Source organism: Lichenostomus cassidix, chromosome 4 (genome assembly GCF_008360975.1).
Source record: "Lichenostomus cassidix isolate B80296 chromosome 4, HeHo_3.0, whole genome shotgun sequence".
In the NCBI taxonomy this organism is placed as follows: domain Eukaryota; kingdom Metazoa; phylum Chordata; class Aves; order Passeriformes; family Meliphagidae; genus Lichenostomus; species Lichenostomus cassidix.
In genome coordinates, this window is record NC_139484.1 from 53,474,097 (window position 1) to 53,496,738 (window position 22,642).

The following is a 22,642-nucleotide window of genomic DNA, read 5'->3' on the forward strand; positions in this document are numbered from 1 at the left end:
AGGTCCACCACTAAACCTCCTCAAGCAATACACCTACACACATTGGATTTGCCCAGAGACGTTACTGGTGCCCCATCCCTGGAACTGTGGATAGGCCTCTAAAAAACCGAGTTTAGTGAAAACTGACCATGGCAGGAGGGTTGGAACTAGACGATGTTTAGGTCTCTTCCAACCCAGACCATTCCACTATCCTGTAATTTTTTTTAATGCATCCAGGGATGGTGATTCCACCACTTCTCCAGGTAGCCTGTTCCAATGTCTGAAAACCCTTTTAGTGAAGAAACTCTGCTTAATATCCAATCTAAACCTCTTCTGGTGCAATGCGCGGCCTTTTGCTCTTGTTCCATCACTTGTTACCTGGGGCAAGAAACTACACCCATCTCACCACCTCCTTTCAGCTGGTTGTAAAGAGCAATAATTCCCCTACGAGCCTCTTTTTCTCCGGGTTGAACAGCCCCAGCTCCCTCAGTCGCTCCTCGCAGGACTTGTGCTCCAAACCCTTCACCCGCTCCGTTGCCTTTCTCTGGACACGCTCCGTCACCTCAATGCTCCCCCCGACTTTTTGGGGCAGCATCACTCTGGAGCTACCAGCGGGGGTCACCCACGCCCTCCGCCTCCCGCGGGGCTTTTGGCTCTTGTCCCGCCGGGATGCGGAGGGCGAGGTGGCCCCGCCGCTCCTCTCCTCACCGCTCCGCTCCGCTCCGCGCCTCGCCCCGCCCGCCGGGACCCCCCCTCCGCGTCCCGGCGCCGCAGCGGAGGCGGCGCCGCGCTGATGTCAGGGCGCGGGAGGCGGCGGGGAGCGGCCGGCGGGCAGCGGCGGTGCCGGGATGGCGGTCCCGCTGCGGCTCCTGCCCGCTCTCTGCGCCGCCGCCGCCCTGCTGGCCCTGCCGCCCGCCGCCCCGCGGAGGCCGCCGCGCTGCGGGCCGCCCTGCAGCTGCTGGCGGGAGTCGGCGCTGTGCGTGGGGGCGGCGGGGGCGCCGCGCAGCCTGCCCGCCGGCCTGGGCTCCCTGTGAGTGCGGGGCTGCGCGCCGCGGGACCGCGGCTCGGCGGGGAAGGGCGCGGGGCGGGCGCGCCTGATGGGTGCCATCTCTTTTTCCAGGAGCCTGGTCAACGGGACCTTCTCCGAAGTCAAGGACAGGATGTTTTCCCACCTGCCCTCCCTGCAGCTGCTGTAAGTATGGCACTGGGAAGGAGCACGGCCAAGTAGCACTTCGCCCCTTCCTCCTAAATAGAGTCCCTTTAAGCATAGAGCCTCCCCGTTTCTCCTAAATAGAGTTCCCTTCCCCTGGCAGAAAGGGAGAAAATGGGTAAATCCTCAGCTTGCACAGTCCCCCAATGTAGCCGCCGTTTCATAACAGGGATGCATTTTCTGCTCAGAAACCACTTCATAAAATGTGTATTTATTTACTAAAGGAGGGCGAAATGTTTTATGATGTCCTAAGTTCCTCTTCTTTTAACTTCAGCTTCAGTAAGTTTAAGGCTGAGTTTTCTCCCCCAAAGTCATGTGGTGGTGGCTCTCACTCCTGCTCGCTTTGTGCCCAGGAGTCTGGCACTGCCTTTGACGTTGTGGGCAAATGGGGTGAGCGGAGGCTGCCGGGACACACTTCAGAGGGAATCTTCTGTGTGTGAAGTGCCGGTGCTGGCTGCAGCATGACTCTGTACTTCAGCATGCAACTCGGAGGGTGGCCCCTTAGATACCTTCTGACCCAGTGGTCCTCTGTCCCAGGAGAGAGTGGTCTAGCTCCCAACACTTTGCAGCCACCCCTGCTTCCTGACGCCAGGCAAGCTGCTCGGTCGTGCCCGTGCTGCAGTTAAGTGTGCACCTCCTGCTCCAGGAGCTTACCCAAACTTGCTTAATTTAGCTGTCCTGGGAGGCAGCAGGGAAGATACAGACACAGACTGCAGTACAAGCCCCCTGGGGAGCCTGGATACTCATTTCTCTGGTAGTCTGCAGCGAAGCTGAGCAGCAGCCTGTGTCCTGTCTAGCCCAGTGCAGCCTGCCCGGATGCCTGATACCCTCCACACCTCCCCCCGTAAGGACTGGCTTACCCCCCAGGCAAAGATACACTGCAAAGAAAAATTCAGCAAAAAGAACAAAAGCCTACCAGAAACCCAGGCTGAGTGCTTGCCACAGAGCTAGATGTTAAAATTGGTCTTAGCAAGAGGTAGTCTGTAAAGGTGTCTGGTAGCTGATGGCCAGGCTCCTCTGCTTGGGCACCCCACCTCCTTTGTTGGACTCAAAGGCCTGTGTCCCTACTGGCAGGAGCAGCACTCCGTGCAAAATGCTGTGGAGAAGTGGGCAAGTGGGCAAAACAAGGGGTGGAAAATTTCACCTCCTTTAAGTGAAACTGGTCCCAAGACTGAGTTCTTGTGAGAGTTGGGGGTCAGCACAGAGCCCTGAGCAGAGACAATAAGGACCTTGCCCACCAATAAATGGCAGCAAACAGCAGACCTGTGCCAGCTGGGAAGGAAAGGGAGGAACCAAACAGTGAGAAACTGTGGGTGGAAAATTAGAGATGGGGGGAATCGGGCTTGTTTTGGATGGTGGTGCTACGAAGAAGAGCAGATGGAGATTGTCCTTTTTCCTCAGCTGTAGATTTCCTGGGGAAGCTGGGGGTGTGGGGTGGTGGGGCAGAGGTGGGTTGCTGAGAAAGGTAGAAGTGGCTTGTGTCACTTTCTGCAGTAAGTCAGATGTGGAAGCGAGAGGGGTTTGTCACCACCCCCACCACCTTGGGCACTGACAAATGCTGTCAGTTTGTGTCATTTGTGAATTTTTCCTTAAAACATGAGAAAAAATAATGATTAAATGACAAAGAGCTGCATGCATAATTGAGCACATGGGCACCTCAGGACGTCTTCTGTGGCAGTAATCATGGTAAAATTGTAATGCAAGGATTTAATTTTGACAGTGGCCTGCATCTTTGTCAGATTTCTTCGGGATAATTTAAGGAACGTTTGTCTAGTATTAGCATAATATCCTGGGATCACAGGGAAAGTTTGCATTTCATGTTCATTAGTCTTCTAAATTAATTTTAGTAAAATGCCTAAAACCATACAAAAGGAACATTAATCAGTGTGCTCTAATAAAGCAATTAGTGCAGACATATTCATTCATAGGGAAAAATTCTGAGATTTTCAACAAATTATTTCCTTTGAGTAGTCTTCATTTTTTAGACCAAGTAAGAAGTTTTGCTATTCTCTTGAAAGGAGGTTGCCCTTTTGCCTTTGAACATCAACATTGGTGATAGTCCACTGCTGTGCTTTGATACAGCAAGGAATGAACTTTGCTGGCAAAGCTTCCATAGCATCCTTCTCCCTGGCTGCCTTGTCCTGGCTCAGGTGACAGCCTCTCTAGTGCAGCTCTAATGTGTTTTTTCCCTGAAGTTCACAAAGGAGAAGGGCAAGGCAGTGCCTGGAGGAGGCAGCACTGCCTCTCTTCCTCCCTGCCTGTGGACACAACGCTTTGCTTTATAAAGATAGCAGGATTCTCAGTCTCAGGGAGCTGGATATGTCTGTGTTTCCAGCTGACAAACTGGCTGCTGTCCTCCCATGCTGCAGGCTGTGCCCATGTGCAGGTCAGGCTTGGAGCACTCCCCTGGGAGTGTGGAATGAGTGAGCACTGGCCCATTGAGGCTGCATAAATGAGAGCTGGTGCTGGTGCTCGGGAGCTTAGGATTGGTGCTGAGGAGGACTCCTGAAAGTTGTCAGTGGGGCTGGAGGGGTGGTGAGGGAATGGGGTCCGTACTCAGCAGACCTGCCAGATAATGGTGGCTTGTCCTGCTCAGCAGGCCACAGAGTTGAGGACCAGGTTACATTTAGCCAAGGTCAATGCCACAGCAAGCATTTTTCCTGGGCACTAGTGGACATTAACTACCATCATGTAATGCTTTTGATTTTTTTTTTAATAGACAATTCCACAGTATTTTATGTGTGCTGCATTGGTGAGGCAATATGGGCTAAAGTCAGTAAGATTAGTTTGGTCATGGGCAATAAACACAACAGGCATAATCCAGTGTGTCAAGTTTATATGTGCTTTCCTAATGCCTGCTCTCCATTTTCAGCTTGCTGAACTCCAACTCCTTCACTGTTATACGAGATGATGCCTTTGCTGGTCTCTTCCATCTAGAATACCTGTAAGTTTGGTATTTTACGTCCTTTATAAATAAAGATGTTTTGATAAGTTGCCAAGACTCCTGCTGCAGAGTCTTGGTCTTTACTGTAATTCCCAAGAGCAGGGGAGCTGAAGGATTTATGTTCCACTCCTGTGCGAATGTTCTTTATGGTGGCTCACGATTTTTCAGAGGTTACAGTGCATTTTTAAAAGATACCATGGATGCAAGGTGTCTCTGTGCAATTACAGCACAGCAAAAAGGCACTGCCTAGCAAGAGCTTGTCTTGGCTTTCCAGAGCAGTGCCATCCCTGTTTAGGGGATTTGAACCTCAGGCAAGAGGTGGGGAAGCCTGTCCTGACCTGTGGGTGGCCTGGGGAGGAATTGCAGAGTACTGGTGTACTGCCCAGAACAACCCTGATTCTGGTTCTCTTCTCCAAACTTTTGTCTACTATTTTGCCTTTTCCCTGATATCCCATCTACTGTTCATACATTTAATACTGTAATTTTAATTTAACTTTATGTAATTAATTATAAATAAATAAATATATAAAGATATATTCCATAGAACATAAATTATTGTAATTATTTATATTATTATTTAAAATTACTTAACTCTCCTTTAGTTTATATCATTCACTTAGTTGATTTTTACATTACTTTCATTTTCTGATCCTTATTTTTGTTTCTTTTTAGTTCACCTTTTTTTCTTTAAAGAAAAAAGTAGTAACCCTGGTACAAGGTTGTCCTCCCTTCACACTCCAAAAGACTGGCATTTCTCTGTGTTACTCAATATGAGTTGGTGTGTTTGAAACTATGAATACAACCTGAAAAAATTCTTCTTTCCACCCACATTTTTGAGCTGAAATGTAGCTGTGGAAAACATTTACTCCTTTGTACAGGAAGACCAACGCTCATAAAACTGACTCTTGCTAAAATCTTGCAGGCAAATAAGATATTAAGGTGGGGTATATTCAGGGTTAATAGTCTGGTACCTGTGGAGTAGCCAAAGATGGAATTTGCAGATAATGGTAAATAGTATATGCCAAAATCCATGGTTCAGCTACATCTGGATTTTTCAGAGATAGCAAGTTATCTGAGCATTCTCCTTTTCTTGTGTCTACAGGGGAAAAAATTATTTGCAGTATGTTTGTGAAAAGGAAGGAAAACATTTTTTGTTGTACCGTTAGAGACCCACTTTCAAGTGCTGATGAGCTTGTCTCAGGAGCATAGCATACATCGTGGCAGTTGTAATGGTCACTGCAGCCAGAGCCCTGTCTGAAACACCCTGCTCTTCTCAGCTGGTCAAAGGGCAAATCTCTGTCCCTGGCCACCAGCTGCAAGCCAGGGGGCAGGAGGAAGACTGGTAATGCCTTACAGTCTCAAATTCTTTGAGGAGCTGAACAAGTGGGCTTGGTTAATTGTTGTGGTTGACTTTTCTGCCAATTCCACAGAGTTTTTCCTCTTCCCAGCAAATCACCCTCCACCTTTTGGGAACTGCCTGTCAGTGGCCTTTCTCTGTGATTTGTTTTTTTGGCCATGCAGCCAGTAAAACCATTACAGCTTCCATAACTCATGTCTCTTAGTTACTAGGGATCAGACTTTGTAGAGCAGAAGGAAACCTCAGTGACAAACAGGAATGACAAGTGTCTGTGTGTACAAAGCAAAGTCTCTGGCCAAAGAGCAACTGGGAAGCACCCACAGCTGATACCTAGGTGTATATATAATATATCTCCAGCAGTGTCCTCTTGCACTTGCAGCACTGACATTGGCATTCAATGCACCTTTAATCTGACCCTGTGTACAGAGTCTGGGTAAGACAGGTGTGATAAACACGGGAGCTTTGCTGGCAAACAGGCTGGAACTCCCAGAATAGAATCTCTTGGAGACCAGGTTTGGTGACTCAAGAACCCAGCAAATCACTGAGTCCCAGCTTGCTGCAGTGTGTGCAGTGAAGCCTTGTTTATTTGCATGGACCAGTGAGCTGATGCTGTGCAGGGGTACCAAGTGCCAGTGAGGGTGTAAGGAAGCAAGGTGGCTCTGCTCTTGTGAATTGAATTTATGGCCCCAGGCAGCCCTGAAAGGGCTGACCTGCCTCTGACACCTCCCACGCAGACGCAACATTCTCTCGTCTGCACCCTTGGCCTGCAGTCAGGGTCCCAGTCTCTTCATGAAGGATTTTTGCTACACCTGAACTGCAGAAGCAAAAGCACTTGTCATCTCCTGCATTCCCATCTTGACTCAAAGCATTTTTCCTCTAACTTCTCTGGAAGGCAAACAAAGCTGCTTAGGAATAAGGGAGGCACTTTTATACTATAAACATTTTATAAAGTCAGCATACAGCTGTCTTCATCCAGGTATAGCTGTATCATGCAATATCTTGATGGCCACCTGGCTGCAATCACTTTGCAGGGATGATGGTGTATTTAGGGATGAGTCCTCAAGTGCTCAGGGGTCAAGATGCTCAAATATCAGCTCTTTCTTTAAATGCTGACGTGCAGGCAGGAGGAGCAGCGTGCTGCTGGAATCAATATGTGCCTGTCATTATTCCCCCAGTGCATGGGGCTGTGACTTGTGTGCAGCAGGCACCCTGCAGAAGTGATGTCCCAGCTGGAGAGAACTGAACTGTGGCAGCCAGAACTAAACCAAGGCAGGGGTCTGGCCATTTGTGCAGATGTCAAATGTGTGCAGTTCCAGTCAGGGCTGTGTGGGTGTGGAGGTGGCACTGTGTGTGCAGCCACAGGAGCTCCCTGTCAGAGCAGCTCTGCAGCCTGGGCAGCCCTGGCACTTCTGTGCTGCACCCTTGCTTGAAAATGCTGGTGATTTGTGAGAGGGGAATGCAGGACTTTGGCTTCTGAAGTCTGTCTCAGGAGATTCTCCCACACAACACATCCTGAGAGGATTACCAAGAGAGGAGAAATTTTTTTTGCCTTGTTCCCTTTGTTCCTTTTCTGCTGGACGTTTTTGTCATGTGCTGTCCCTTGTGCTGCCAGGTACTTGCATTGCTTCTTGCAGTCTACCCAAGGAAAAAGGGAAAAGGGAATGTGAGCAGCTCCACTGACATTTCCCAACTTTCAGTCTGAGTGAGCTACCCAGAAATATGCTGAATCTGGCAACCATAGCTTAAAGCACTATGATGCTAATAATAATGTTACTTATAGTATTTTAAAATACTTTTTTCCCCCTAGATTTATTGAAGGAAACAAAATTGAAACCATTTCAAGAAATGCATTTCGTGGCCTTCGTGACCTGACTCACCTGTAAGTTATTTAACACTTGGTAGAGTAACTTCTACTTGAACAAAACTCCTCTGAGACACCACTGGTTTTCCTGCCACACAGAAAACCTCTCTTCCCTCTGTGTGTCAGCTTCCTCCTGCTGTCAACACCATGCCCTCCATAAATTAAAACCCAGCCTTAGAGCAATTCCTGCCCGGGCAGCACTGCCACTCGTTGGGCTGCTGGTGTGCAGGCACAGCTCAGGCTGAGGTGCCATTGGCACCCCCAGTGCTGCTCTGGTGTCACCACACTACACTGCCTACTCATGATTAACATTCCTGCTTCTGTCAGCATGCTCAGTGGCTGCTCTGTGGGTTACATTTGCACCTGGGCAAAAAAAAAAAAAAGCTTTAAATATTTTACATTTATGTGAACTTCAAGCAATCTTCATTTTTGAATGAGAATAATTAATGCCTGTTCCTGGTAACTACTAACAGTGCCAGTGGCTGGACAGTATTGGATAATTAACAACCTGTAAGTGAGCTCAGACTTGGTAAGAATTGCAAGATACGAGATAGAAAGGATATTAAGCCTTAACTTTCTTTTCTAGTTCTTTGGCCAATAACCATCTCAAGGCTCTGCCAAGGGATGTCTTCAGCGATTTAGATTCTTTAATTGAACTGTAAGTAAAATGAGAACATTTCTATTGGCTGCCTGCTTCTGTCACTCTTGCTCTCAGTTTTAGTTTCTGGGTGTGTGATGCTGTACCTGGTATCTGCACAGAAAGAGAAAAGGTGTATTTTTTTGTTCTAGTTTTTCTCATTTTATAATTGTTTGCTTGATAGACTCCTCTAAAGTAACTGTAATTTCTTAAATCACTGTTGCTTCTTGTGATGTTGTACACAGTGTGTGTTATTGTACTTCTTTCTGATGTCTCATGTAAATTGTGTTTTAGGGAAAGGGAGACAATGAATTTCAAAACTACATTTTTCCCCATTATTGTTGCATGTATTCCCTGAGATTATTTTAGTAAAAATTATTAATTTTTTAAAAATAAACCTTTTTTCCTTGTTTTTGTGCAGTTGTAGCACATTGCTGATATTCTGTCAGTATTTCCCTGTATAACTAGGATTTCCCATTTTTGGCCTGGCTCTTCCAAACAGCAAAGTAAAATCATAAGCCACAGAAATTGCCAAAGGATCAAAGAACGAGTAGAGTGCTGAAATTGCACATACATTAGTAGAAAGAAGTTAAATTGACTCTACATCAGCAGCAATTCAAAAAATACAAGTCTTACATTTGTATTTTGCGCCTGCAAGGCTGCTCTGTCAACCAGCAGCACTGGAACAATTCAGGGAAGGAATGGGATTTATCAGCAGCAAATGGTGCAGAGGATGTTTGTGGCAGACAACCTGAGTGTCAGGATGTATTATTTTACAGTCCTCATCCTAGGAAAACTTACCAAAAAAGTAACTTCACATGCGAATCACAATGCTCTATTACTATGATTATGTATGACCTGAGACTAATACAGTTTTTCAAAAAACTCAGTGAAAGAGAGCTCATAATAGAAGGGTCCAAATGAAACTTAAGAAACGTCGCTGTTATCAGTTCAGAACAATTCAAGGATACTCAGATATTTTGAAATTCAGCATGTCAAGGTGATAACAGTTCTGTAGTACTCATATTGCTATCAACGTTTTCAAATATGTTTATTTCTGTGTGTTTTTTTAGAGATTTAAGGGGAAATAAATTTGAGTGTGACTGCAAAGCCAAGTGGTTGTTTTTGTGGTTAAAGATGACAAATTCCACTGTTTCTGATGTCCTGTGTATTGGTCCAGCAGAATATCAGGATAAGAAGTTAAATGATGTGACAAGTTTTGATTATGAATGCACCACTACAGGTATTCAGAATGTATATTTCTAAGCACACTACAAATGGTTAAATATCAGCAGTTTAGATGATACCCTTTTGCTTCTGTGAGCATGACCTGGGGGGAGGAAAGGGTTACATACAAAGCACTTCCAAGTACTAGAACAAGTACAAAATGGGAAAATTACATTTCGAAGCCAAAGTAAGTACTGAGTTTTTATTTGGATTAAGTGCTAATGGGAGAAGAGCTCTGACTATTCATATTCCAAAAGACTTGATTATGACTCAATTTGTGGCTTAATTTTCATCACAGAATGCTTTCTATTAAATGGAGTAATGCCATATAGTTATGGCAGATGAGCTTCCGAAAATCTCTGTATTTCACAGAAAGCAATGAAAATAAATTCAATATATCTGGCTATATCTGTTATCTTTATTTGATAAATCATGATTTATTAGCATCAAATGTGGTGGCAATAGTGCCAAGTTCTTCATGGAACTCCATTAAGTTGAAGAGAAAAGTCCAATAATATTCTGACTACTGTCTTGCTTAGGATCTTGATTTTCTTTTTTAGGTAATGTAAAGCATGCTGAAGGGAGTGACAAAAAATTTGCATGTGGTTATGCTTATATTTTATGACCAAACTGCGGCAGTTACCTATCTTTAAATACAGTCACATCATATAACTGAAAATATCAGTTGCAAGTATTGTTTTTCATCTTTTTTAAATAGAATGTCAGCACTCTGCTGTTTTTCTAGACAGTAATATCAAAGGTGTGCAAGTTCTCATCTGTCATCAAGTCAGTCATTATTATTAAAAGACAACAGAAAAGTTGATTACTAGTAATGCAAAACAAAATTTCAGGAAAGGTATGAAAGGTGCTTCGATGGCAGTATGTGAAGGAAAGGAGAATGAACTAGGAATTCAAAATTATGTCAGAAGAGCAGCAGAGGTAAAGTGCAATAATCTGCTGCATAAAAGGATGTCAAACACAGGAGGGCAATTAAGTTTAGAACAGTACCAAGGTTACATTCCCATGTCTGCCAAATCACCGAGAGGCAGCAGTGCAAAGTAAAAGCAGGCTTTATTTCATTGCAATCTGGTTTAAGCAATTGTGTAGCACTAACAGGGCACAAGAGAAAGACTTGCCAGGTCCTCATACCTATCCTGATCTACCTGCTCTCTGTCACCTTTTTGTACCTAGGTTGTAAAGTTGCTACAGGCAATACTCACCCTTAGCATTGTCCCTTTGTCTGCTGTAAGCAAAATTAGACCAAGCATAAATCTAATTTCATGTGCTGTAGAGCTTTTGGGGACTGAAGGCATTCCATGGGGCAAAGATTGCCCAGCTGAATATTTGCTCCAATGCCCTCAGAGAAGTGCTCCCACAGCACAGCGTGTTGTGTATGACCTTGGTGGTCTGTGGTGTCAGGCCACTGCTGCTTTCTCTTTCTCTGCCATTGCCTCTTCCAGATCCAAAGGGAGTGTAAATATACCCATATTCATTCCTTGAGGATTGAATGGTCACAGGTTTAGGCTTACAATGTACTCTGAAATAAAGCAACATACCCCATAGGTGTATTCTCCTTTCCAAGCCAGTGATGGGCAGGGTTCTGCAAAGCTCCATCATTTGTGTTAGTCTTTTGTATAGTATTTCCCTCCTTTGCCAGGTGGGATCAGACTTTCCATAATTTCTGGTCTCCAGTACTCTGTGTCATGACTGGATGCAGGATGTGGTAACAAAGCAGTTTGCTTGGTAAAATGTGTGTCTCGTTGGCTCAATCAGCTCATTGCATCAGCTGAACTGCTACGATGGTAACAGGAGAGATGGAAAGAGGTGCTGCCAAATTTTTTTTTTAAAGGCAAAGAACAAAATGATCCCATTGTTTCTTCACAGAGAAAGTGATTGACAGTGTTGATGACCTGCACTTTTAACTCTTTTTATGATAGCATCTGTCTTTTCCATTTCTCAGTGCTTGCATCATGGAAGCAGGTTAAGCCATTTCACTTCATTTCTTGTCTTTCTTCCTCAATAGTGTGTGAGGGGGCTGTGCTGCGGGGCAACATGTAATTCACTTTCAGGAGACTGGAAAACAGGTCTTGGGCTCCCACAGCCACTGGAAACAGGCTGTGTCCATGCCTGGAACCTGCTTTGCCCAGACCTGCAGGCACGGATCATCTCACTGAGCTTTGGAAGCTTGTTTTCCCCTTTTTTACCTTTGTCTTCTGGAGGTGGTCCTCTCTTTCCCTGCTGTCTGGAAGGGAGGTAGTTTGCAGATTAATAAATACCTGCTCCATTCTTGCTCCTGTGCTGGAGATGTCCTGTAGTGGGAGAAGGGAAGGATGGTAAACATTCCCTGCTGGCACACCCAGGTCCTGGGTAGCCTCAGGTGGAGTAGAAGTATCCATTGCAGGGAAGAAGGGATGTGAGGAGAGTGGGGCTGAATCACAGGATGCAGTTTTGGAGCAGCTGCCCAAACAGATAATCACTCCCATTTTTCCTTCGTGTCCTCCTGTGTTCCCTGCACTCTCCTCCTTTCCTGTGCCAGCATCAGTGCTCCTGTGTACTGGGATCAGCCAGAGTGAGGGCTGCCAGAAGGAAAATCAGCCCAATAAAAGTGTTGGGTCCCTCACCCCTGATGCCAGTTCAACCACAGAGGGAGCAGAGGTGAAATGAAGGACTAGAGGACAGGGGGAAGCCCCCACTCTCAGCCAGCAGGAAACAGCATGAAAACCATGTGTCTTGAGACAGGGAGAGCAAAACTGGGTATGGGGTGGGACGGAGAGAGGTTCAGCTCTTGCAGCCAGCAGCACGGTGGAAAGTGTCCTTTTCCCTCTCCCATCCAGAGAATCCAACTTAAAAGAGAAAAATGTTGGAAAAGGGCTCTCCCCCCCAATCCTGTATTTACTGTACTAGTTCTTTCTAACATTACAGCAAAGAAATGTATGTAGAACTAAATCAAGCCCCCAGGGCCTAAACTTTTGGCAAGCCTGATGTGGCAGCAACTTTCTACTGGGTAGCTCTGTCCTACATTACAGTCTGGCATTCCCAGCTGGTGCCAGAAGCAGCTTTTATTGCTTTTTACTGATTACAAATTATTTTCCTACCCATTTTTACAAACAGGCTGTTTTAAAACAAAATTGAAATTTGTTTCAATTCACGTATTCCCCCAAAGCGTTTCATAACTGTTCAGATTTCAGGAGATGTCATTTTAGGATTAGTTTTTTGGACTTTTTTCCCCTCAAGATCTTAAACATATTTTTATTTTCTGTGACTGTATCTGCTATTGCTCCATCCTTTAGCTACCTTTCGTAACTGGTCAGTTACTTTTACTTTCTGCATACTTCAGTGTCAGTTTTCCCCAGCCCTTTTAGTTTTCCAGTGAGAATGAAGATAACTTTCTTGTTTGCCTACCAGTATTTATGAACCAAGCCCAAACTCTGTTTATAATAGTCCCTCGAAGAATAAAGACTGTCATTTCTTTCACAGCTGTGGAATCTGCTCTGTTTGTTTAATGGCAGTCATCTATCTTTATTCTCCAGAAGTGTAACTCCTCAAGGGCAAGGCTTTCAAGCATGCAGAAACAGAGGGTTTTTCATTCAGCAGCAATTATTTCATAATGCACCAAAATAAGGGACTCGAGTGAGGACTTAATTACCATTTCACCAAAATCCCTGGATGCTCAGGCCCTTCCAACGTAGCAGTGCATGGTGAAGGCATGTAGCAAATGGAGCTTAAAACAGAGCAGTGTGTGGTTCTGCAGAAAAGTACCACCATAGGGAAGATGCCTTTCCTTTTCTACATATCTTTATCCATATATTACTTCAATGCAGGCCTCCTGCCACATTTTAGACACAAGTGCTTTATCAACTTTGCTACACCATGTTTGTTTTTTTTCTGATAATAGTGATCTGGCACAGCTGTCTGGTCAAAGATCCAGTTCAGACACAAGTCTCCTCACTTTGCCTGAGATTAGCTCTGTGGTGACTGCTGACTTAGCCCTGGGTGAATTTTCAAATTAAATCAAAAAAGGCACATAATTTTTGAGGAAAAAAGTCTTTAATTTTGGAGTTACACTCCTAATCTTTACAGGTTGCTCCAATTCCTCAGTCTTATTGTCTAGGATAAGTTTTCCACTGGATAGTAATTTTCAGGTTGGTTGTATTTTATGCCTAAACTACATTACAATGCCCCATAAAACATTATGTTAACTGAGTTTTTGATTACACCATTTTGTCTATGGTCTAGGCAAAATGGGGTTATCCCCAGGCAAACTTGAGATATCATTTCACTTTCTGCCTGGTTTAGCATAACACAAATTGCTAGTGATTAAATTTGCATGACTTAAGATGTTATTGGACTTCAGCTGGTAGTTGCTATCTCTCAGCTTGAATGTGATTCTAGCAAGGCCATTTCACTTGACGGGAAAGCAACTTCCAGCTGTGGGGAAAGAGACTTCTCTCTCTATTTCACCGACAGTAGCCAGCCTAGCTGGAAAATCTGAATTATTTCACTATTTACATATTTGGTCTCCTTGACAAACACATTTCCAGGGGACAGCTCATGATACCTAAAGCAGGAGACGCTTTCCCTGTTGCTGCATGCCTAATGTGAGCACTGACGCTGCCATGATAGTGTTCTACAAAATCCAAAGTATTTAGCTCATTTTTCAGTGTAAATCATTCTAATCAGTGACCACTTACTCTGTGTTTTCAGCAAGGATGTATCCTAACTGTTGTAAATGTCTGTTTCTAGATTTTGTTGTCCACCAGATTTTGCCCTACCAGTCAGTTTCAGTGGATACGTTCAACTCAAAGAATGATGTGTTTGTAGCCATTGCACAGCCCAGCATGGAGAACTGCATGGTGCTGGAGTGGGATCACATTGAAATGAATTTCAGGAGTTATGACAATATCACAGGTAAATGAACACTGGGATTTCAGTCACTGATGAGCTGTTGGCATTTCGCAAGGATAAAATTTGTAGATGGAACCAGTTTTTTGGGGTTTGTCCTGAATTTCTGTTGAATTTAGCTGATCAAAGTGAGTGGTGTTTGGACATGAGTGACTCCATGGAGTAGTGCATCTTGTTAGTACATGTACATTTAACCTTACTGTAGCACACAAACTAGGCTTTTTTTGTTCAATCTTGTAAATTTCTCTGAAGGCACAAACACTTGCTGTGAATGTCACACCATAGCCCAGCTTAGCACTCACTGCCTCAATCACACAGCTAGTTAAAGCAGAAGCTGAGGGAACACTTGATCTTGCCAAAGTGCCTGCAAAACAGAATATAAAAATAATCCATTGCATGTAGAAAGAAACAGCTCTGAAGGATGCTTTTAGGGTGAGCTGACCAGGAAGCCCATAAAAACAAAAGAAATATTTAAACTGTGGTTGTTACCTAGGGAGATGTGCTGTAAAACTTCCACATTTACTTTCAATTTACAAACATGCTCATTTAACATCTTGGCCAGATTACTGATCAGACAAAAAGCCTGTGTGGATGCCAGGTGATGTTCTAATGCTGATTTTCTAACAACTGTTCTGTCCCCAACCAACACTTGTGGTGCTCAGTCACACCTTGACAGCCGAGTCTTTAGAGCTGTTATCCACTGCCTGATTTGCCAGATACTCCAAGCCAGAGGTTTTGAAGACTCAGGAGTTAAATTTAGCCATGGAGCATCTTTCCCTCCTGTTCCTGGTTGTGTGGGATAGATTATTTTTTCCCTTACATTTTGGGAGACATAGGGTATGCTGTGTCCTCACCTGGTGTTGAATTCTACAAAGGCAGCAAGCACTTACCTCCTCAGATCAGCTCTGTGTGTCACTAACAAAAGTTTACAAGAAGCTACCCCTCTTTCAGGAGATTTTGGAAATGCTAAATGTTGCTTTTTAAAGTTTCATTGTGTTTTGGTAGATTAGGGTAAAATACATACCAATGGATGTAAACTGAGAAGTCAACAGCCCAGAGAGAGATAGCTGAGCCCTAGAAAAGCTCTGGAAATGAAATTGAGAGTTTGAGTCATTTGCAAAGACAGCTGCCTTCCAGGTATATTTCACCTTACTCTGAATGACTTGATTGGGAGACATTTCTGCCAGGGACTTGTGTTCTCACTCCACACCCAGAGATTTTTCCCTGAAGGTCTGAGATTGAGCTGTGGACTCTGAAATCTATGTGAGCCTGAGATTTTTGCCAGGGGACACAGGCACATAAAGTGCCTCCTGCAGAGCCTGAAGAGTGTTTTGTAGAGCTCTGGAGCCAGCTCCACAGAGAATTTCACTATTTGCTGTATGCTTGGCATTTGGATATCTAAATTTAGCCCTTTACAACTTGGGCTTATGGAGCTGAGCTAGTTGTCAAGGTTGCCTTCACAGTGAACATGCAGAGAAAGGCATTGCTGTCCTCTGCAGAAGGAGACAGGAGACAGGTGAAAGCTCTTCTGGAGTGTGTTTTGACTCAGTTAGATCAGAAGGAGCCTGGATGATCAGCTCGAGCATCCATGCCTGTGCTGCAGATACCTTGCTGTACTTGAGATGAAGGTACTCCCAGCTCTCCTGCACTGGGAGATGACAGATCATCCCAGGCCAGCTCTGGAAGCTGTGGGTAGGGACCAGCAGAGGAGCCAGGGCAAATCTCCTGCACTGACTGACCAAGCATACACTGGGGAACTTGTGCAGGTATAGTTCTACTTAAACTGTGCTTCACAGAGGAATTCCTCTCCACTTCCAACAAAACCTAACGTAATTTTCTGGTTGTTACTTTTTTTGATGTGGTTCTTGTGTAGTGTAACTTGACATTCTCAAAACAGACCATAACCTGATCTGATCTATCTGGCAACTGCAATATTCCTAAATATTTCTAGTTTAACAAAATTTCAAGAATACCTAACAGAAACAACTGAGTTAGATTTATCTTTTTCATCCTGCTGTCAGATGATATATCCACAAGATGCATCAATATTTCTACGTACAGAAGCAAAAAGCTGACTCTAAACCTTTTGGAGCAAGAAAAAGATACTAGATTTCATTCTTCTAGTTAAGATGGAAAGATAGAAATTACAAGAATAAGAGAATTTCAGATGTTTGACGAACAGCAAGATAAAATCTCTTGTCATTTTTAAATAATAAAATTTAGCTTAAATAATTGTTTTGGATATTAAGGGTCATGTGTTTGACCAACCAGAGAAATAAAACGTTTTTTTTAGAAAAAGGTATTAGCATTTTATGGTACATCATACTTACATACCTTGCACGGTGGGACAAGTCATCTCTGCAGTTATTGGGAAGCAAAGAGCTTGGAAAGACACTCTGATGGCATGTAGTAGAAGACAAAATTATGAGATGGTGCATGTTTAAAGAATAGGAGAGGTGATTTGGTAATGTTTGTGGTTTAAAAAGGTTGCTTTATGCTGTGCTAATACATGTGTTGTTCTGTGTTTTTTTTTTCTTTGGGCAATAGGTCAGTCTATAGTGGGATGTAAAGCCATTCTTGTTGGAGACCAAGTCTTTGTGGTGGTGGCGCAGCTCTTCGGTGGCTCACACATTTACAAGTTTGATGAAAGCTGGACAAAATTTGTCAAATTCCAGGATATTGAAGTATCTCGCATTTCCAAGCCAAATGATATAGAGCTTTTTGAGATAGACAGTGAAATGTTTTTTGTCATAGCAGATAGCTCTAAAGCAGGTTTGTCAACAGTGTATAAGTGGAATAACAAAGGATTTTATTCGTATCAGTCCCTTCATGAGTGGTTCAGGGACACTGATGCTGAGTTTCTCGATATAGATGGGAAATCACATTTAATCCTCTCTAGCCGTTCTCAGGTGCCCATTATACTTCAGTGGAACAAAGCCTCCAAAAAGTTTGTCCCACATGGTGAAATCCCCAACATGGAGGATGTCTTGGCTGTGAAGAGTTTCAGGATGCAAGATGACCTATACATCACACTCACGAGATTCATTGGTGACTCCAGAGTTATGAAATGGAATAGCAAACAGTTTGTGGAGATACAGGCTCTTCCATCCCGAGGAGCCATGACACTGCAGCCTTTCTCCTTCAAGAACAATCACTATCTAGCCTTGGGAAGTGACTATACCTTCTCCCAGATTTACCAGTGGGATGGTGAAAAGAAGCTATTCAGATTATTTAAAGAGATCTACGTGCAAGCACCACGATCTTTCACAGCTGTGTCAACAGATCGAAGAGATTTTTTCTTTGCCTCTAGTTTTAAAGGAAACACTCAAATATTTGAACATATCACCATTGACTTGAGTTTATGAAAAGCTGCTGGAGTGAAATTTATGTAGAATGACATTTATACACAAACAAAACAAAAAGAGACCTTTCCAAAAACAGGTGCACCTATGGAGTATGATGACATTTTCTGAACTTTTCAAACTTGCATATTAATCAGGGACTGCATTTACATGGTTACTGCATGACATGTCCATTTTATCCTTTTTCAAAGACACTTTGCAATCTGCAGTCATTCAAAGAGGAGTGCTGTGCATTAGGATTAATGTTGACATCTAAGAGAATTATTTAAATTTTATCCAGAAAACTACCTTGAGTTGAGCATCTCATAAAGAAAGTGAAGAGTAAGCCATACAAAGCATAAAAATTATCTTGACTCCTAAACTAATGCTCCAGTAATGAAAGTTTTAATATTATAGCTAATTCTTCATGGTTGCTGATGAGTTATAAAGGCAAGCAGGAGCATTCCAGAATACACTGAGCTCTCTCTTCAATGTCGGTCTCTCTGATTCATAGTAAATCCAAGGCATCATTTTAATTCATTGTAGACTGAAGGGAAAGTCAAAATCTATTGCCATTTTTCTTCCATTATTCACTTTTTTCAGCAACAAATTGTGCATAACAAGTGGCCCAGCCCACAGTAACTAGGTAGCCAGGAAAAGAAGTGTGTCACTTCAGGACTGTGAGATCTTAAGAAGTTAACATAGACAGAAAATACCAGAGGTCTGCATGGTGCAGTGAATGGGTCAATTACAAATCCCACCCACTCTCTGCTTTAATAGGTATTCCAGAAATCCATCCCATTTTGCCCTAATTCATACTTTTCCCAATGATTCCCAGTAGATTCTGGGTGTTTGTTATTCTGTTGTGAACTCTCATTACAGAAGGCAGAGCTTAAGCTTTGCCTGAAACACATATCTGCATTGACACACTCACTCCATGTTGCAGCTCCTCTGTACACCATGAGGTGATTTATTGTCTAGAGTTCCCCCACACCCCCAAGCACAGCTCATAAGCAATAAATTCAGGTTTGGGACATCAAAGTTGTGTTTGGGGATTCCTCCTTCTGGCTGAAGTCTAACTGTGACTTCAGTATCACCAAGTCATTTGAAACTGAGCAGTTGGGACTGTTCAAGACTAGAGCTAATCCTGCCTCCAAGAGGGATTTCCACAGGGTGAGTCCAGGCTTTTGCCACGTTGCCAATCCACTGAAGGTTAAACAGGAAGATGTGGACAGACTGTGCTGCATTGGTGTTTTGGGTGGTTACAAACCAAGGCATTCAGTCATCCCAAACAGGGCAATCCTGGCATGCAGAGCCTCTCTCAGGATAACAGCAAGGAATTGTTTTACTGGAAAGGCTCTTTGCCACCCTTACCCAACAAATTGTGTATCAGAGCTCTTGTCTGTTCACTTACACAACATATTTTTTAAGTTTTCATACCACTTAAACTACTAGGTGGTTTTATCATGTCTTGCTGTTTCACTGCTGCCTTGGATAATAGAGAGGTTTTGCATAAAGCAGGAGGAGCAAAGGAAGTTGTCCTTTATTCCTTCATACTTAGGGCTATCTCACCATCCTGCTGACTGAGTTTCACATTTTTTCCCTAGACATGTGAAACATGAACTATTATCACAAACAGAGATGTTCTCCTAGGCTTTCCAGTATCCAAGATGGGAAGTGTGCTGCAGAAGAGGATTATGTATAAGAGCTCCCGTGAGGAGTCATAACCAACCAGTGATCTGGCATATCACAGTCTTCCCCAACTTTTGCCTCTCTGCTATGCAATGAAGTTATTACTGGCCTGTAAGAGATATAACTTATTCTGATTTTAAATTGTGTGTTAGGGTTTTTTTCTTACAGAGGTGCTCAACCTGTCTTTGTTTTTAACTACACTGGCAACCTGGCCCATCCCACCCTCTGAAGTGTCAAGCGTTGCACTCCAAATCCCAGTGCAGGGTCAGTCCCAGTGGTTCAGTCAAGATGAGTAGATGCAAACCAACACTCTGCAGTAGGATTTTGCAATACCTCTCCTAGGATTAAGCTAATCAATCTGGCAAAACAAAGAAATTCACGTCTGCCAGCGAATGCAAATTCTTACCATGTTACCAGTTTACTTTTTAAAGCAGATATGGCTGGCAAGCAACGTTTATTTAGCCTATGTTGTCGGAGAGCACTTTGTATTGTTTTTCTGTCAAGCATGCAGGTTTAACCAGAGTTAGATATTCTGATGAGGATGGCATTTCTCAGTACATCAGCACTTCCTTTTAGGGCTCAGCAGTGAGTACTGGTCACTCAGGAAGGGGCATCATTCAGAGTGAAAAGCTAGAGAAATTGGATCCTTGAAGGGAAGCTGGAGGATGCTGGAAAAAGGCTTGTGTATTGAATACCAGGAGACTGTAATGTTTCAAGAGCCAAGGGGATTTTGAGACTTGGCTATCAAGTTGAATTAAATTAAAATGGTCTCTGCAGAGACAGGCTTAATAAAGAAGATAAAATGATCCACAGGAGTCTAGCTCGTTCACATGGGACCAGAAGAAGAGAGTGAGGGAAATGAATTCTGCGGGCAGGCTGCCGCTTCTGCTGAGCAGCTGTGCTGGATGGACAGAAAGCCCAGCTCAGCACCCCTCCCAGCTTCAGGAACAGCCTGGAGTCAGACACTGGCCTGCCTGTTCTGCTGAGGTCAAAGCAGCTAAGAGGGAGAATAAAAAGCACCAGTTGATTTAGGAAAGGTTATGGTACTTTTCACAGGATAAAACAAAGGCAGGATCTCAGATAGAGCCTTGTTTTGCTCTTTCTGCTCCCAAAGAAAAGCTGCAAGATGCAGGCATAAAAACAGACCACTAATCATTGAAAATACTTTCTGCCTTTCCAAATGCAACCACGGGTTTGTCTCCATGTCCTAAATCCTGTAATAGAAATTGTTTTGAATAGTAAATAAAATATGCATATCCATATATCCATGCAAATGTTAGACCATCAGGACAGTGAAAAAGGATAACAGAACATGCCACCGTTAATTTTTAATGTATTCTAAAATACATAAATCTATGTAAAGAACATTAGTTTATATAAGCATCGATTTAATATGCACCAGCTACAGCAGGAGCATTTTAAGGCTGTATATACATTGAGCTTTTTTTAGAAAAGAAGAGCTGATGCAATCTATGCTACTGACATGTGTATGTACTCTTTCAATATATGAATAAAAGGTAGTTAATATGAGTAATAGTGGTGCATCATGTGTGTTAAAATACCCATATTGTGGGGATCCACACTGCCGGAGGAATGGACAGGGTAGGCAAACGTGTCCCTGTCTATTTATGATTGGGTTTGGCTTTTGACAAGGTGGAGGAAGCCGGGCTTAGCTCAGTTAAATTCTTCTGTGCATGAGATAGTTCGGACCTCCAAGGTTTGGCTGTTCCCTGATTTTCCCCTTCACTCTTTCCTTACACCCCATCTAGTGTCAGCAAGTATGTAACGCAGCTATTGCTGCGAGTTTCGCTCATGAGCTCGGTTCTTTCTTACCACAAAATCAAGAGATCTTAATTTTCCAAATAATTCAAATAAAAAGTACTTAAGATTTTTAAGTGGATTTCTTACATGCTGAGTGAATAGGAACCAAGCCCTGAAATTACTCCCGAAACTTTCAGATCTTTGCTCTGGGGTCTCTTAAGATTTGTTAACTTTTACCGAATCATTGACACTCTGAAATTGAAAAAATAAATCTATCAGCAGTGAATGCATTTTATTTAAAGCAATCCTTGAGCGTTATCCACTGATCCTGCAAGTCATTAACACAGGGAATAATTCTTTTGTTTCCTCTCAGTTCTTCACAAATAGCACAACTCTCTGTAACTAATTATAGGCTTGTGCAATCAAAGACATGTCTGACATACCATAATGGGATGCAATTGCTGGGATCATTGCTTTCCTTTTGGGTATTCCACCTTTTTATGAGTCAGCAGCCCTTGCGGTGTGGTTCACTGAAACTCCGTCATAGCTCAAACATCAGTTGCAAATCAGCACTGTTTCCCCACCTACCCTCCCCTGGTTTCTTTGCCCTTGCTAGGTGAACTTTTTTTTCCACCCATTACCACATTCTTCAAATCTTCCTTGGAAAGTATCTGTTACTCCTTGAAAGTCATAGCAAGATACCAAAAGAAAGGCATTCACAAAGGGCAATGCAGGATGGTCACTCCTCTGCAAATTTCAAGGGGAGCACAGAGCAGGGCTTTTTTTGAAGTCAAGCTAAAGGCAGATGTGGAAGAACAGCTGTAAGAGTCCCACTCATCCCCTCAGTCCCATTCACTCTTGGCCCCCAGAGATGAGCTGCTACCACCACTCCCTCTTGGCAGCACTGCTCATAGCCAGGAATTGCTGAGACTATTTCTTCACACCCCATCCCAGAAGAAATGGAGCTGAGTTGCTAACAGTGGTTGGGTTTCTTTTTTTACTTCCTAGCAAACCAGACGCTTGACAACTCTTGCATTCCCCATACCGTCAGCCTCTTTTTGAGAAACTGCAGTCTTGATGGCCTAATGGACTTCAAACCTGACCTTCAGAACCTGACAAAACCGGCTGGCCATGTGATGTGAGCTCCCCCACAAAATAAGAGACTGATATTGTGAAAGCAGTTTAAACAGCAACTAAAAAATCCTAATCCCTCAGTACCAATTCCCCCATAAGCCATTGCCATTCTTGCCCCAGGATTGTGTGATCCAGCACACTCACCATGAGAAGGGATATCTTCAACTACATCAAGTTGCTCAGAGCCTTGTCCAACCTGACCTTGAATGTTTCCAAGGATGGGGCATCCATCATCTCTCTGGACAACCTGTTCCAATGTTACATCACCCTTATCTTTAAAAGTTTCTTCCATCTACTCTGAATTTATTATGTTTTGGTTTAAGATTATTATCCCTTGTCCTGTTGCTACAGGCCCTACTAAAAGGTCTGTCCCCATCTCTCTTATAGGCCTCATTTAAGTACTGAAAGATCAGGGTGAGGTCTCCCCATAGCCTTCTCTTCTCCAGGATGAACACAGTCAACTCTCTCACTGCTTTTATAGGAGAGGGGCTCCAAGCCTGTAATCATTTTTGTGGCCCTCCTTTGGATTCATTCCAACAGGTCAATGTTGTTCCTGTGCACAAAACCACATAGCTGGTGGGATCTCACTGGAGCAGA

At 43.6% G+C, this 22,642-nt stretch overlaps 1 protein-coding gene across 1 annotated transcript; it reads left to right on the forward strand.

Annotated features, from left to right (window-relative positions):
* The first annotated feature begins 811 nt into the window (after nt 1-811).
* Nucleotides 812-20,684, forward strand: LGI2 (leucine rich repeat LGI family member 2). Its single transcript, XM_085059231.1, has 8 exons — nt 812-1,009; nt 1,100-1,171; nt 4,062-4,133; nt 7,298-7,369; nt 7,938-8,009; nt 9,062-9,231; nt 13,959-14,123; nt 16,665-20,684. Exons 1-8 carry the CDS (start codon nt 828-830, stop codon nt 17,480-17,482), a joined length of 1,623 nt encoding a protein of 540 aa, XP_084915357.1. The 5' UTR covers nt 812-827; the 3' UTR covers nt 17,483-20,684.
* The last annotated feature ends 1,958 nt before the right edge of the window (nt 20,685-22,642 follow it).